The 13505-nt window shown below is 41.6% G+C and overlaps 1 protein-coding gene across 2 annotated transcripts in view; it reads left to right on the forward strand.

Annotated features, from left to right (window-relative positions):
- SRC (SRC proto-oncogene, non-receptor tyrosine kinase) overlaps nt 1–13505 on the forward strand; it is a 116255-nt gene that overhangs the window by 86905 nt on the left and 15845 nt on the right. For both annotated transcript variants that reach the window (XM_073606528.1, XM_073606529.1), the window contains 4 exons: nt 1830–1979; nt 6529–6684; nt 7003–7182; nt 9991–10067. In XM_073606528.1, the coding sequence (XP_073462629.1) occupies nt 1830–1979; nt 6529–6684; nt 7003–7182; nt 9991–10067 (563 nt within the window). The remainder of the gene's footprint in view (nt 1–1829; nt 1980–6528; nt 6685–7002; nt 7183–9990; nt 10068–13505) is intronic.

Consider the following 13505-nt stretch of genomic DNA (forward strand, 5'->3'; position numbering starts at 1 on the left):
AAGTAGGAGCTAGTCGGACAGATTGGGGTAGAGAGTTCCAGAGGATGGGAGAGGCTCGGATGAAGTCCTGGAGACTCGGATGGAGTCCTGGAGGCTGGCATGGCATGAAGTGACAAGGGAGCTAGAGAGCAGGAGGTCTTGGGAGGAGTGAAGAGGACAATTATGTTGGTGTTTCGAGACCAGGTTAGTGATGTAGCTGGGGGCTAGGTTGTGGATGGTTTTGTAATTTACTGTTTGTATCTTGAATTTAATTTGTTGGTTGAGTGGATGGTAGATGTAAAAGGAGATTGTACAATCAGATTGTATAGTGTAATCAGCTTTAGAGTGATCCACAAGGGGCCCTTTGTATGATTGTTATATCTTCACTACCTAAAAGAAATAGAGGAGAGAACATAACAGGAGAAGGATTTAGAAGGTTTAGTAGGTAAAACTATAGAAAGTCCAATAAAGCTGGCCATAGATGGATTGAAACCCAGCAAGTTCAGCAGGGTCTGTCTGAATTTTGGTCCATCTATGCCTGTTCCCAATTGACTTCTGTTGAATAAGAATGTTGGAAAATTTTCATTGGATCAGTGGCTTCAGCCAGTTGGCTGCTGTGCTGATCAATGTATTCTGACAGCAGAGTCCCCACTGTCAGAATACAGTAGCAAAGCAGGGGGGAGATTCCTCCAACCTCCTTGTTTGTGCAAATGAGGGAATCACATTCCTTTAAAGCGGGGGTCCACCTATCTATCGTTTTTTTTTTTTTTGTTTTTTTTTTGAGTTTATTCACAAACTTTTCTTCTCAGCATTACATACTCACATATTGTGTGTAATATGTCCGCCTGTGTCAGATTTAGTCGGAAAGAATAACTTATATTATTCACTGCAAGCGGTTTCCATCTTCATTGTGGGCATTTGAAGCCCACAAGCATTTATTTCCTGGATGTGGTGAATGCTGTGCTCCCAGCATTCACCGCTTGTTCCCGCACATGCTCAGTGGCATCCTGGGAAGCCTGAGACTAGCTCCCAGGAGTCTGGGAGAGGCTAGAAACACGCCTACTCCCATGGGAGGAGAACCAGGAAGTGCAAAGAAGAATAGAAAAATAAAAGGTAATTACGGTGATTTAAATTTTTTTAAACGGCATGTCAGCATCTAGGCAAGGAAGAGAATACATACAGATATTGTTCAAAATTTGGGTGGAACCCCGCTTTAAATCAGTGGTTCTCATATTGGGTAGGTTATCTATGGGGACCAAATGCAGCTGAACTGGAAAACATGGAGGCGCTACTAATGTTGGCAAATCTGGAATTAGCTTCAGACTCTTCAAAATCTGTCGCATTAATAACTAAAGGCAAAACTAGAGATGGATTGGAGCACTTGTCATTTTTTTTATTGCGGATTGTGCTGCCGTTTATGGAGATTCGCCCTCTCTTTGTCCTGTTTATCATTGAAAGTGAATGAAAGAGAAAATCCTAAACTTTTGGTTGTCCCCAGAAAAGTAATGGATGGGAAATCTTCCAATGGGGTCACTACTTCTGGTGACCTGGGGGTTCCCTAAGGGATTCTCTTAATTTGCAGGGATTTCCTCTCACTTCCTGTTTGACTGTAGGACAGGAAGTGAAGGGAAATCTCCACCGTGGGGCGCATATGGTGAAAAATATTCTGGCAGATTATAACCCTCCCTTATTCTATCCAAAATGGAAACGAATAAAAAAAAAGGTTTGACCTATAGTTCAACTTTAATTAAAAAAATGTGCTCAATGATGATTTATCTTAATCTAATTGAAATGAAAGATGGCTACAGTATCATGCCTATATTTTTATTTTTTTTTTTTTCATCTTCCAGGTGCTTATTGCCTGTCTGTATCAGACTACGATCCCAACCGCGGACTGAACGTCAAACATTATAAGATTCGCAAGCTGGACAGTGGCGGATTCTACATCACATCTCGGACTCAGTTCAGCAACCTCCAGCAGCTGGTGGCCTATTACAGCAGTAAGATCCATGAGGGTGATGGCATTAGATGGTGGGAATTCATGTAGGAACAAAAGGGACTGAATTTTCCAGGATAAAAGACCAGAGGGGTGGGGGAGGTCAGGGTGGGGGTCAGAACGTGTCAGCTATTTTCTGGCTTTGGAGGTGGAAGCTTATTGAGTCAAAAGTCTCAACCTTTGGCAGAGACAGCAGTAGAGAACAACTGTTAGGAAGATTAAGTCCATCAATGATAGAGCAATAAACATCTTTAATTAAATGTGTTTTATTTCTCTACTGCCATATCATTATACTCAGAGGTTTATAGAATGCATAGTAATATTCACATCAGTCCCGACCCTGAAGGAGCTTACCATCTAAATGCCTCTTATACAGCCATAGAAGGGCTGGTCTGAATGGAAGCTGCTCAAAGCCTCCTGTGCTAGTTGTGGGAAGAAACCCATGCAAATGGCAAAAATAATTAAAGTAATACCTGCAGCTTACCAGTCCCTAATTGTGGTGGCTGCATTCGGAAGCATTTATCAGAATCTGCCTGTCAACTTCCATCTGACATTAGTATCAAAATCTGGAGAAGGTGGTGAGGAATATTGTACGTCAATGGAAAGTCTTGGAGACTCCAGCTGGTTGTAGAACAATAATCACGTTATTACTGCATGACAGTGGTCTCCAAACTGTGGCCCGGGGGCCAGATGCAGCCCTTTGCTTGCCTTCAGCTTCTTGGGGCACTATTCCTCCCATTGAGTCCAACTTTGGGGCACGATTTTTCTCACTGACACCAACTTTGGGGCACTTTTTTTTTTTTTTTTTAATAACCCCAATGGGCCACTATTCTTCCCACTGACACAATCGGACACTATTCCTTCCTCTGATATCAACGATGGGGCACTATTCCTCCCACTGATCACAGATGCTATCTAATTTTTTTTAAACCCTCTTACCATCAAGCCTGAGGTGTTATTTACTCCCGCTGATGCCGGAGCTTTTTCTACTCGCTGGCCACAGCTTCCCCTAAAGTCTGAAGTACCGTAAACTGGCGCTCTGTAGGAAAGTTTGGAGACCCCTGCTGAAGGGTATAAACCAAAGCCAACATATTTCAGGGGATTTGGGCTTTCTCTTCTTAAGGACTGCCAGTTGTGGTGTAGTGCCAATGCACTAGTTTAGTAATGAAATGTCCCCTTACTGTGCAGTGCTGCAGTTATTTATTTATTAGTCATTTATATAGTGCTGACAATTTTACGCAGCACTTTACATAGATATAGTGTATTTACATTTGTCCCTGCCCTCAAGGTGCTTGCCATTTTAAAATCCCTACCTTGCAGTCATACATACACCTACTACAGCCAATTTAGAAAGGGAACCAATTGGCCTACCAACCTATCTTTGATAGTGTTGGAGGAAACCAATGTCCCCGGAGGAATTGCACACAAGTGCAGGGAGAACGTGCAGACTCCATGCATATACCTGTAGGATCTTGGTTGGGATTTGAGCCGTAGTGCCTGTTCCACTCATTAAAGTGCCTAGGTTTAACTATTCTTAAAAATGTTCCCTCCCTTTCCTCATATCTATCTAACTTGTTTTTTAAAAAAAATCTGTGTAGTCTACCTATTTTTAATCCGCTCTACTCTGGTCATGTGATTCTGCAGCTCCTGCTCAGGGAGCAGTCAGCAGCTGGCAATTACAGAAGATGTGACGTCTGCTCCCATGGCCCAGGCGTTGTCGGCGCTCCCTCCTCTCCCCTGCAGCAGTACCGACATCCATGTTTTTGTTTTTTTTAATACAGTTTAGGCAGGACAGGTTAGAGGAGGAACAAGGGAACATTTTTAAGAATAGATTGTGTTTGGCCTATTTTTCCACTTTGGGCCTACACATTCTGTATAGATATTAACATTAATAGTTGTTTAATGATCTTTAGAAGCATGAAGGATTAAACTACAGTGCATGTGAAACGGTCTCTGATGGTCGAGAATCTTTTAACAGATTTTTTTTTTTTTTTGTGCATTGTCTCACTACATTTAGGTCAGCCCATGGCCAATTAGCTCATGCACATTTTAAGAGCTAGCTTCAAGCTTTGCTCAGTTTTTTAACTGTGTTTAATTAACAATGAATGGCACCGCAAGCATGACCCCCCCCCCCCCCCTTTTTTTTTTTTTTTTTTTTTTTTTTTTTTTTTTTTTTTGTGTGTTTCGTGCAAGTTTATGCATGTTTACACACTAATATGGTGTGAATGCAGCTAGAGGCAGTCATTTTATTAGCAAATGTATTTCTGTGTGTGTTGAATCTCTGAGTAACTGACAAATTACCCATAAACTTTGCCCCAAAAATGCTCCATTCAGTTGCTGTGCTAGTAAAAACACATGCCCAGTGTGGTAGGACCGGACAGCAGACGGCGTGATAGGATGGCCATGTGTTGTCTTTTTTACGGTGCTGCTGTTGGAGAGGCTAAAAGGATTTGGAAGACCATTTCACGGTCTCATGTTTCCTTTGAAGTGCTCAGGAAGCAGCTGTTTTTCACGCTGGCCTTGCATACACAAGTGTCCCAGCACCGGAATGAGGACAAAGGACTTACTTCAGAAGGCAAAGGGTGTTAAAGTTGGGACATGTTTTAGGGGCTTCTGGAGCTGACTTTCTCACTCTGTATGTGTCGTTTATTACATGCCATACAGTTTGTGTTAGAGCCACGCTCCCTACAGTGCTAGATCGGTATTGTAAGTGGGTGCTTGTATTTTTTGTGATGAATGGTGCCATGTGAGATCTAAATCAAGAATAAGGATGTCGCCAGCTCTCCTGTCATATTGGTGACATTAGTAACATCACATAGGTCAGTCCTTGCAGGAGTCCCTTCCTCAAGGCGGCACAATGACCTAATCACATTGTCACCACATCATTGTGAGGAAGCACCCTGCAAGGCTCCAAATTGTTGGCTATTCTCACCATTGTGATACCGTGTTCGCAATAAAACGAGTGAAACAAATCACGGAAGTGCTAGTGAACACTTGATCATTGCATAGCAGATTCCACTAAAAATGGCGATTGGTTATTAGCTGGTGATTAGTTATATATAGTAGTTAGTCCATATAAAAACTGATATAAAACATCATCAGACAAAAAAACGAACACTTCTCCGAGACAGGCACTGTTAGACTGCAAGGTAGAGACAGCGTTGAAATCCCAGAGACTCATAACATTTATATCAGCCAAGATTCATCCTCTCTATTTGTCTTGTTTACTGTCACCATCATTGAAAATGAAAGTAAAGGCAAATCCCAAAATTTGGGTTGACACCAGCACAGTAATCGAGGAGAGATCTTCCAGTGGGGACACTAGTCTTTGTTACCCTGATGTCACCATGAGATTCCCTTTCTTTGGAGGGATTTCCTCTTGCTACCTTGTTTGGCTGTGGGACAAGGGAAGGGAAATCTCCCCAATGGGACACAGATGGCCAAGAAAAACTGACAGGGGTTGTAACCCTCTAAAATGGGGGGGGGGGGGGGGTGTTGCCTTTAGTTCTACCTTAAGGCAAAATGTTGTATTTTTTCATGGTACTAAGGCAAAATTAAAGTGTATATCTGGCTAAAAACGTTTTCTGGTTTTGGATAGAGTGGAAAAGGTTCAAACCTCTGCAGGGTTTATGTTCTACTGCTATATGGGACTCTGCTATAGAGCAGGGGACTCCAAACTTTACAAACAAAGGGCCAGTTTACTGTCCTTCAGGCTCGGGGGGGGGGGGGGGGCTGGATTGTGGCCAGTGGGGGGTAAAAAATGTCCCTGGCCAAACATCAATGAGAATAAACATAGCCTCGAAGTTGGTGGTCAGTAGGGGGAGGAATGGTGCCCCATCATTGGTATCATTGGCAGAAGTTATGCCCCGCTGTTGGCGTCAGTGGGAGAAATGGTGCCTCATATCATTGGGAGGAATAGTGCCCCAATGTTGGTGTCCTTGGGAGGAATAGTGCCCCAAGGGCCGCTATAGGCTAGCAAAGGGCTGCATCCAGCCCTCGGGCCACAGTTTGGAGATCACTGCTATAAAGGTTTACACTGGCTTCCAGTTCTTCCTTCACCAGATGGGAAGAAAGGAAAAATCTGCAATAAGGACAAAGATGAAAATACAAATCTAATAGGAGTTCTAGCCTTCTCCTACTTTTCCTGAAGAGAAGCATTTTCATTTCTGTGTATGTTGCTGTTGAACATTTCTCCTCACGTCCTGTCTGGTAAAATGTCGGCAAGACCATAAATGAGGGTAAAATTCTCTGATGGAGACTCAGAAAGCAGTAAAGATCTGACCGAGGTTCTAACTCTTCCCTGCTGTATACAAAACAAAGAGAAAAAAAGTTTTGGCTTCACATACTCTTTAACCCTTCTATAATTTTTGATCAAGATGGCAGATCATCACTCTTTGAGAATAAGTCCACTTTGAGAGGTATTTGTGCATGAGGCCAGAAACGACTGATTGGAAGAGATTTTGCCTACATATATTAAATGGCTTTTTAATTTAGCAGAACAAAACCACTTTGATACCCCTCCTTAACAGTTTTTTTTTCTGTTTTCTCCCCAGAGCATGCAGATGGTTTGTGTCACCGGCTGACCACTGTGTGTCCCACGTCCAAGCCACAGACTCAAGGTTTGGCAAAGGATGCCTGGGAAATTCCTAGAGACTCTTTACGCCTCGAGCTCAAGCTGGGACAAGGCTGTTTTGGGGAGGTGTGGATGGGTAAGTATTCTCTATGTATACCACATCTTCCATTGCTTCACTGAAGTGACTGTCGGTGTATACAACCGTGCATGCCACAGCGCCATACACGTAGAACATCTTTGGTAATGTTAAAGGCATAAGAAACGTCTCTGGATCTGGGCTATTTATCAGTGTCTGTGAACAAGGGTGGAAAGACAAAACAGCCTGTAATAAACCATGAATTATAAATGTCAAGAAGACCTGGTCATACATTCATATTGCAGAAGTATGGATCGATCTACCAAGAAGAGGAAGGTTATAGGGCTTTTTGTAATCTTTTCTCTCAATTATTTCTAGGTACATGGAATGGCACTACACGCGTGGCCATTAAAACCCTAAAACCAGGCACTATGTCTCCAGAGGCCTTTCTGCAGGAGGCACAGGTCATGAAGAAACTCCGTCATGAGAAACTTGTCCAGTTGTATGCAGTGGTGTCCGAAGAGCCCATCTATATTGTGACAGAGTACATGAACAGAGGTAAGCCTGAAACGCACATACATATGGTTTATAAATTATTGTAGAGCCCTCAGCCACACTAGTGGATATATATTTTTATTCATGTCTTTACAGATCACTTTCACCTCCATTTCTGTCTGTAGTTCCACATAGACTAATGTTTATACAGTTAAAGCAATGCTCCAGTTAAAACTGAAAATAAAAAACCCAAGTCTAGCCAAAACCTTCTTTCTTAGTCTTCGAAGAATCGGATTTTCCTTTATATCTCATGATTGTGAAAAGTCAGTCAAGTGTGTATAGCTCACTAGCTCTGGCAAGGCTGCTCTCATGAACCAGGGTGCTGCTAATTGAGAGACCCAAAGATAAAAGATGTAATGGGTGCCAAACCAATGGTCATGGAATCCAAATAAGCCTTCATTCGTTCATATTGGGAAAAATTTAAACAGCCAATGTATTTTTGAGGCTCCAGTGCCCCCCCCCCCCCCCCCCCCCCCTTCATCAGGACTTGATTTTTGCATGAAGTTAAAATGAGAGCAGCTGCTCCAATAGATAACACAACTGAAACACAGCAGCTGGGCTGTCTCCTGCATTTATGTCTTTAAGTTGGGTCCTCTTGTTTTCAAGTTCATGCAAAACCCAATGAATAAAGAATGCCAGGGCTGCCACATTGCTTTCACATTCATTCCAATATGACTAAAGCTTGTTTGAACTCTTTAACCATTAGTATGTTGCTTTTGTTACATCCTTTAATTTATTATTTTTTATTTATTTTTTGCAGTTGGTCACCCCATTGGGTAAATTTCCCTTTACCTATTGGAAAGTCTTTGCAGTGGGTACCCAAACCCACCAGAATATTTTTATTTTTAATTTCAGTAAAATGGAGAAGGGCTATTTGTGTCCTCCTGCACTTGGTGATCACCACTCCCCTAGTTACTCCTCTGAACAAAGTAACTTATACAGTGCCTAGTGAGTCAATGCTAATCCTATCCCATGTGCCAGATTTGGTTTGTTTTTCCCAATGTGTGCAAATACACAGGCCCCATTCACACCTGAGTGTTCTGTAGTATGAAGCTCCAAATCGCTCAGGGAGAAAAAAAATCAATGCATTTCTATGGTGATCACTTCTCCACTGCAAAACACCTGAAGCTCCAACAAGTTTTTGAGCTACTTTTGTAGTTCAGATCAGGCAGATTCTTGAATTTTATGAAGTTTTTCTTTTTTTTCCCCCCACAGAAAAGCTTTAGGCATTTCCTGCTTACATGTACAGTTACTCTCCCCATTAGGAAATTGCCAAAAGTCCATTTTGGTCAGCAATACTAAGCAAGATAGAGTAGATAGCTTCTCTTTTGATACTGAGACCTTTAGCCGGATGGTGAGGGAGCACCCCTGTCTGTATGATGCTCGGGGACTCCCGTTACAAGTCCAGAGCATGCAAGATTCTGTGGTATCTTTGTGCTTGCCAGGAATAGGAGTATTAGTCGCAGTAAAGGCATTTATTTTGGGTTGTTCTTGGGTGTTATGGGAATAGCAAGAAATTTACATGTACGTTGTTTGTGTGTGTATATTTAACATCTTTATACTATCATTGTGGTAGTTTCCTTTTGATGATCAAAAATAAATTATGGAGATATCTATTACCACCAAATAAAAACCCAATTTGGCCTTAAAAAAAAAAAATTGGCTGGGTTTACACATATGCGACTGCAGTTTGCAGTCCGGAGTCTGGTGCGTTTCTGTTCACCAGTTTGGGTGCTAATTTTTACCTGAATTCGCACCTGAACCAACCAAAAAATGAACAGGACCCTTTTCAAAACCTCACCGTGGCAGCCCCACACATGTGTGAACTGGCTCCATTGAAAGCCGGTCACATTCACATGTTATGCGAATTGGATGCGGTTAAAAACTTATGCAATTCACATATGTGTGAACCCAGCCTTAATGTACCTTTGTTTCAGAAAAGAAAAACCTTTACATATTCTAGGGCAGGCATTAACCTCAGCCTCCAGTTTCTCCTCCATTATTTCCTGCTATTCCTCCCGGTATTTGGGACCGAACAACTGTTAAAAGGAAGTAGTTCACCAGTTGACCTCATTCACACACCCTGCACCTGCCCTTCCCCTCCAGGAGATTGCTCCTGCCCACCTCTGTAGTTACATGCAGACATTGTCAGTGAGCACCGTTCTCCCTGAACACATAGCCCGTGTCTTCCTCTACCAATCAATCGATTTTGTACCTTACCATCTTCTTGCATAGATCTTTCCTTTGGCAGTGTGTGCTGGAGCTGAGTGATCACATAACGGCCTATGTGGAGCAGAGCTGTAGAATTGAAAACGGGAAAAGTATATCCCTGGAAGTCTGTAAAGCTTACCATACGCTATACAATCTGAGTGTACAATCTCCTTTAAAATCTGCAGTCAATCAGTGTAATTCAGGGTACTACCTGATTGGATATAGAGTGATTGGGTAGAAGGTATGTCGTCCTATTATATAGTTTTGGTAAATCTAAAGGAGATTGTACAGAGATATCAGGAAGTGTACTATTTTTTTTTTTCAGGAAGAATTCAAGATGAAGGTAGATTTCTCCGGGTACTGCTTAGGCACAATTAACACTTCTAGATGTTCCCTGCAACATAGGGAGTCTTCACTTTTGAGCTTTCTGTTTATCAGGCTTGCATAAATTGGTTTTGCTTGTTACCAGAATTTTTTTTTTAACCTACCAACAAGTGTCTATGAGTGTGAAACTAAAGGCATCGGTGGGACCCACATATCTGTATGATTTGCTTTTCATCATCAATGTCTTAGTGTGTCTTCTTCTGTTTCCCCACACAGGCAGTCTTTTGGACTATCTAAAAAGTGATATGGGCAGCTACCTCCGCCTTCCGCAGCTTGTAGATATGGCTGCACAGGTACGCCTGATTACCTTTTTATTTAAGTGGACTTTGGCAAAATCTGAATTTCAGTAGGTATAGTGATATATAGTTGTCACAAGAAATGTCAGATGAACATATGGTCCCCAGTCCTCTGTATGTAATGCAATGTGAAGCCTAAGTGCTGTGATTTGCAGTAAGGTCTTTGAAATACAGCAAGCCTGGCCTGTGCCAGTAAATAGACTGTGTACATCTTCATTTATCCTTGCGAATATTTGTTTGATCATAACAAAGTCGCTAGCTTAGTGAGAACCTCTTTAAATAAGAGACATGTAGCATTTAAAGACTCCTCCAGGAGGGCTGAATCGCAGACATTTTTTTATTGCAATCATGTAAGAGATAAAACATGGAAACTTAATCAGCCCAATTAAAATGCTATGTGATCACAAAATTGTAAATGGAAAAATAAAATAGGTTGCGAGCAAAACACTGACAGAGTGATCTCACCACACCCTCAATTAGTGAATATACCAATATTAGTATAGATCAATAGGGGTCAAAAAGCACTACTTCCCCTTTTGGGGTTAAATGCCAGAATAGGAAGGGATCTTCATACCCTTCCCAACTGTAGAATACAGCTCTTAATTATAGAGGACATGTAGAAGCTAAAAGAAAACGAATAGTACTTCTCTGCATGTAATGTTTAAAGCCAGAAGGTTTGTTTATCTTAATGCATGCTATGCATTAGCAGCCCCCCAATACTTATCTGAGTCCATCTCTATACAGCGATATCTGCAAGTGCCTCGGCTGTCCCGGGATTCTCCCTCCTGATTATCTGAGACACAGCAGCGGCGCCATTGGCTCCCGCTGCTGTCAATCAAAGTCATTCAGCTAATGAGGAGAGAAAGGGGGGCAGGTCAGGTCGCGGCTCCGTGTCTGAATAAACACAGGGAGCTGTGACTTGGCTCGGGTGCCCCCATAGCAAACTGCTTGCTGTGAGGGCACTCACCAGGAGCTAGGGACCTAAAAGGAGCAATATCCGGGCTGCTCTGTGCAAAACCACTGCACAGAGCAGGTAAATATAACCATATAGATATATCTATCTATCTATCTATCTATCTATCTATCTATCTATCTAGATAGATAGATAGATAGATAGATAGATAGATATATCACAAACAAGACTTTACAACCACTTAATAATAATCAATGGCTTAAAAGCACTTACAAAATAAAACAGCACTTATGTGCAATGAACAGCATGTATTCCATATAAGGCTAAGTACTCAGCTTGACTGTTCCAGCAAACATCAGTCAAAATGGCTGGACGACGCCACAGCGTCCCCCCCTCTGTAGGAGTTACGTCCGTGGACAGAACTTCCTCAGCATGCTGCCCCGGAAGGGGGAAGTAGTGCGTTTTTACCCTTTAGGAAGTCAATTTGGGAGATGAGCAGCTATATTTTGTGGAGGAGGCATGTCTTGGCACTGCCTAGTCCTGTTATATTGATGAAGATTTATGGCAGTTTATTCACGGCGATTGAAGATTAAATACAGACTTTATTATTCGCTGATGAGATTTACACATTTCATTATTGATCAATAGGTTGCGCTAACCTAATATTGGTATATATTGCAATTATGTCTTCATTAAACATTTTATTGTATGCTTAAATGCAGATAGTGATGTACCTGAATCTGACTTGATCCGGCCTCTTGTAATCCACATTTGGGGTCGACTGATTATCGGTGTGGCCGATATTCACTATTTTTTAAGAATCGGTATCACAAGCTTACCGATATTGCTTCAAAGGGTTCCGGGGTGATGCCAGCTTTCTTGTAATAACAACTGATGCGGCCAAACAGCCGCTCAGCTGTTGTTACAAGCAGCGGGAGGGGACATCCCACCACCAATCCCCATCGGACATCGGCTTTGTTCGGGTCTCGGATCTAGTAACCCGGAAGAGATGTCATGACATCACTTCCTGGATTACTCGCATCCTAAAGGCACCAGTTTTAAAAAATAGAAAGTATTCAAAAATGCCAATCTTGGCGTTTTGAATACTTTGAAGTGCAGAGGAGGGGTTGGGGGTCTTGCAGACCCCCAATCCCTCCATAAAGAGTACCTGTCGCTAGGGCTGCAACTAATGATTATTTTCATAATCGATTAGTTGGCCAATTTTTTTATTGTTTTGATTAATCGGATAATGACCTTAACAAAAGTGTGGTGTATAATTTTAGTTTAATATGTAAAGTTTAAAATAATAGGCAATTTATTCTTAAATATCTCTATGCAGTGGTAAATATAAATGACCAACTTTATGGTTAGGGAGCAAAATCTCTAATCCACTCTGAGAATAACAGACAGAAGAGATATACTGTATATACTATTAGGGGTTGAATCTGGTAAATATCATCAGACTTGGATCAAATTTGTTATTGAAAGGGGGAAAAAAAAAAGACGGTTATGCACATTTTCAGACAGAACTATAAAATATTCTATATGACAGACTCCCTTGTCATAGGCCGGTGGCTTGATAAAAGCTCCCTGTGCCTGCTGTCACTTATGCTGGCCATACAAAAAGAATATCTTCATTTAAAAAAAATGTATTTTAAGAACCTTTGTTAGATATTCTAATCATTAGTGCGTTCAAATCGGCGTTCTTTTTCGACCACAGTGACGGGAAAATTCGAAGGAGCAGAATAGAAAACTTCTTGGTCAAAGGAATTTTCAGGCAGTGTATGTGGTCTTTGTTCAGAAATTAAATTCCTTTTTAAAACTGAATGTTAAAAGCAAGAGAAATTTTCAAACTACATTCTTTCATTCAGCGAATGTACTCTCTTCCGAAAATCAATACATATATTGCCAGCATAAGGCTCGGTTCACACCTAGTGATACAAAAAAGACTCCACTTGCTCCCATCTGTAGCTGGCTATCGCAGTAAGAAGCATTGGAAGGCTAACCGGTACAAACAAGGCCAAGGATAAATCCAAGGGAAAAACCAAGCTTAACTTACCACCAGCCCGCAGACAACCAAAAAACCTGTCTAACAGTATGCGTTAAAAGCAGGGGTTTAGTCTTGCAAATGTGTGCAGACTAAACCCCTGCTATTAACGCATACTGTTAGGTTATTTCGTTGTCTGCGGGCTGGTGGCAAGTTAAGCTTGGTTTTTCCCTTGGATTTATCCTTAGCATAGATGTGAATCAATACAAACAAGGCCGTTTGCTTTTAAACTGTTTCTGCAGTGCTTTTTGCTGTGCATTTTTTGCACGTGTGATTTTTCTGCAATTTTTAATTTTGCATTTTTTTATGCTTTCCTTTGGCCAATTTGTTGGGCAGATTAAAAACCGCAAATCGCCGCAACAACGCACTACATGCTTTTCTGCAGCTTCTCAATTGAAGTCTGTTCAACCAAAAAAGCTAAAACAAAAGCAGTTTTGCGTTGAAAAAAATCTTTGACCCTTTCCAAATACGCAGC

The sequence above is a fragment of the Aquarana catesbeiana genome, linkage group LG12, assembly GCF_042186555.1.
Source record: "Aquarana catesbeiana isolate 2022-GZ linkage group LG12, ASM4218655v1, whole genome shotgun sequence".
NCBI lineage: Eukaryota > Metazoa > Chordata > Amphibia > Anura > Ranidae > Aquarana > Aquarana catesbeiana.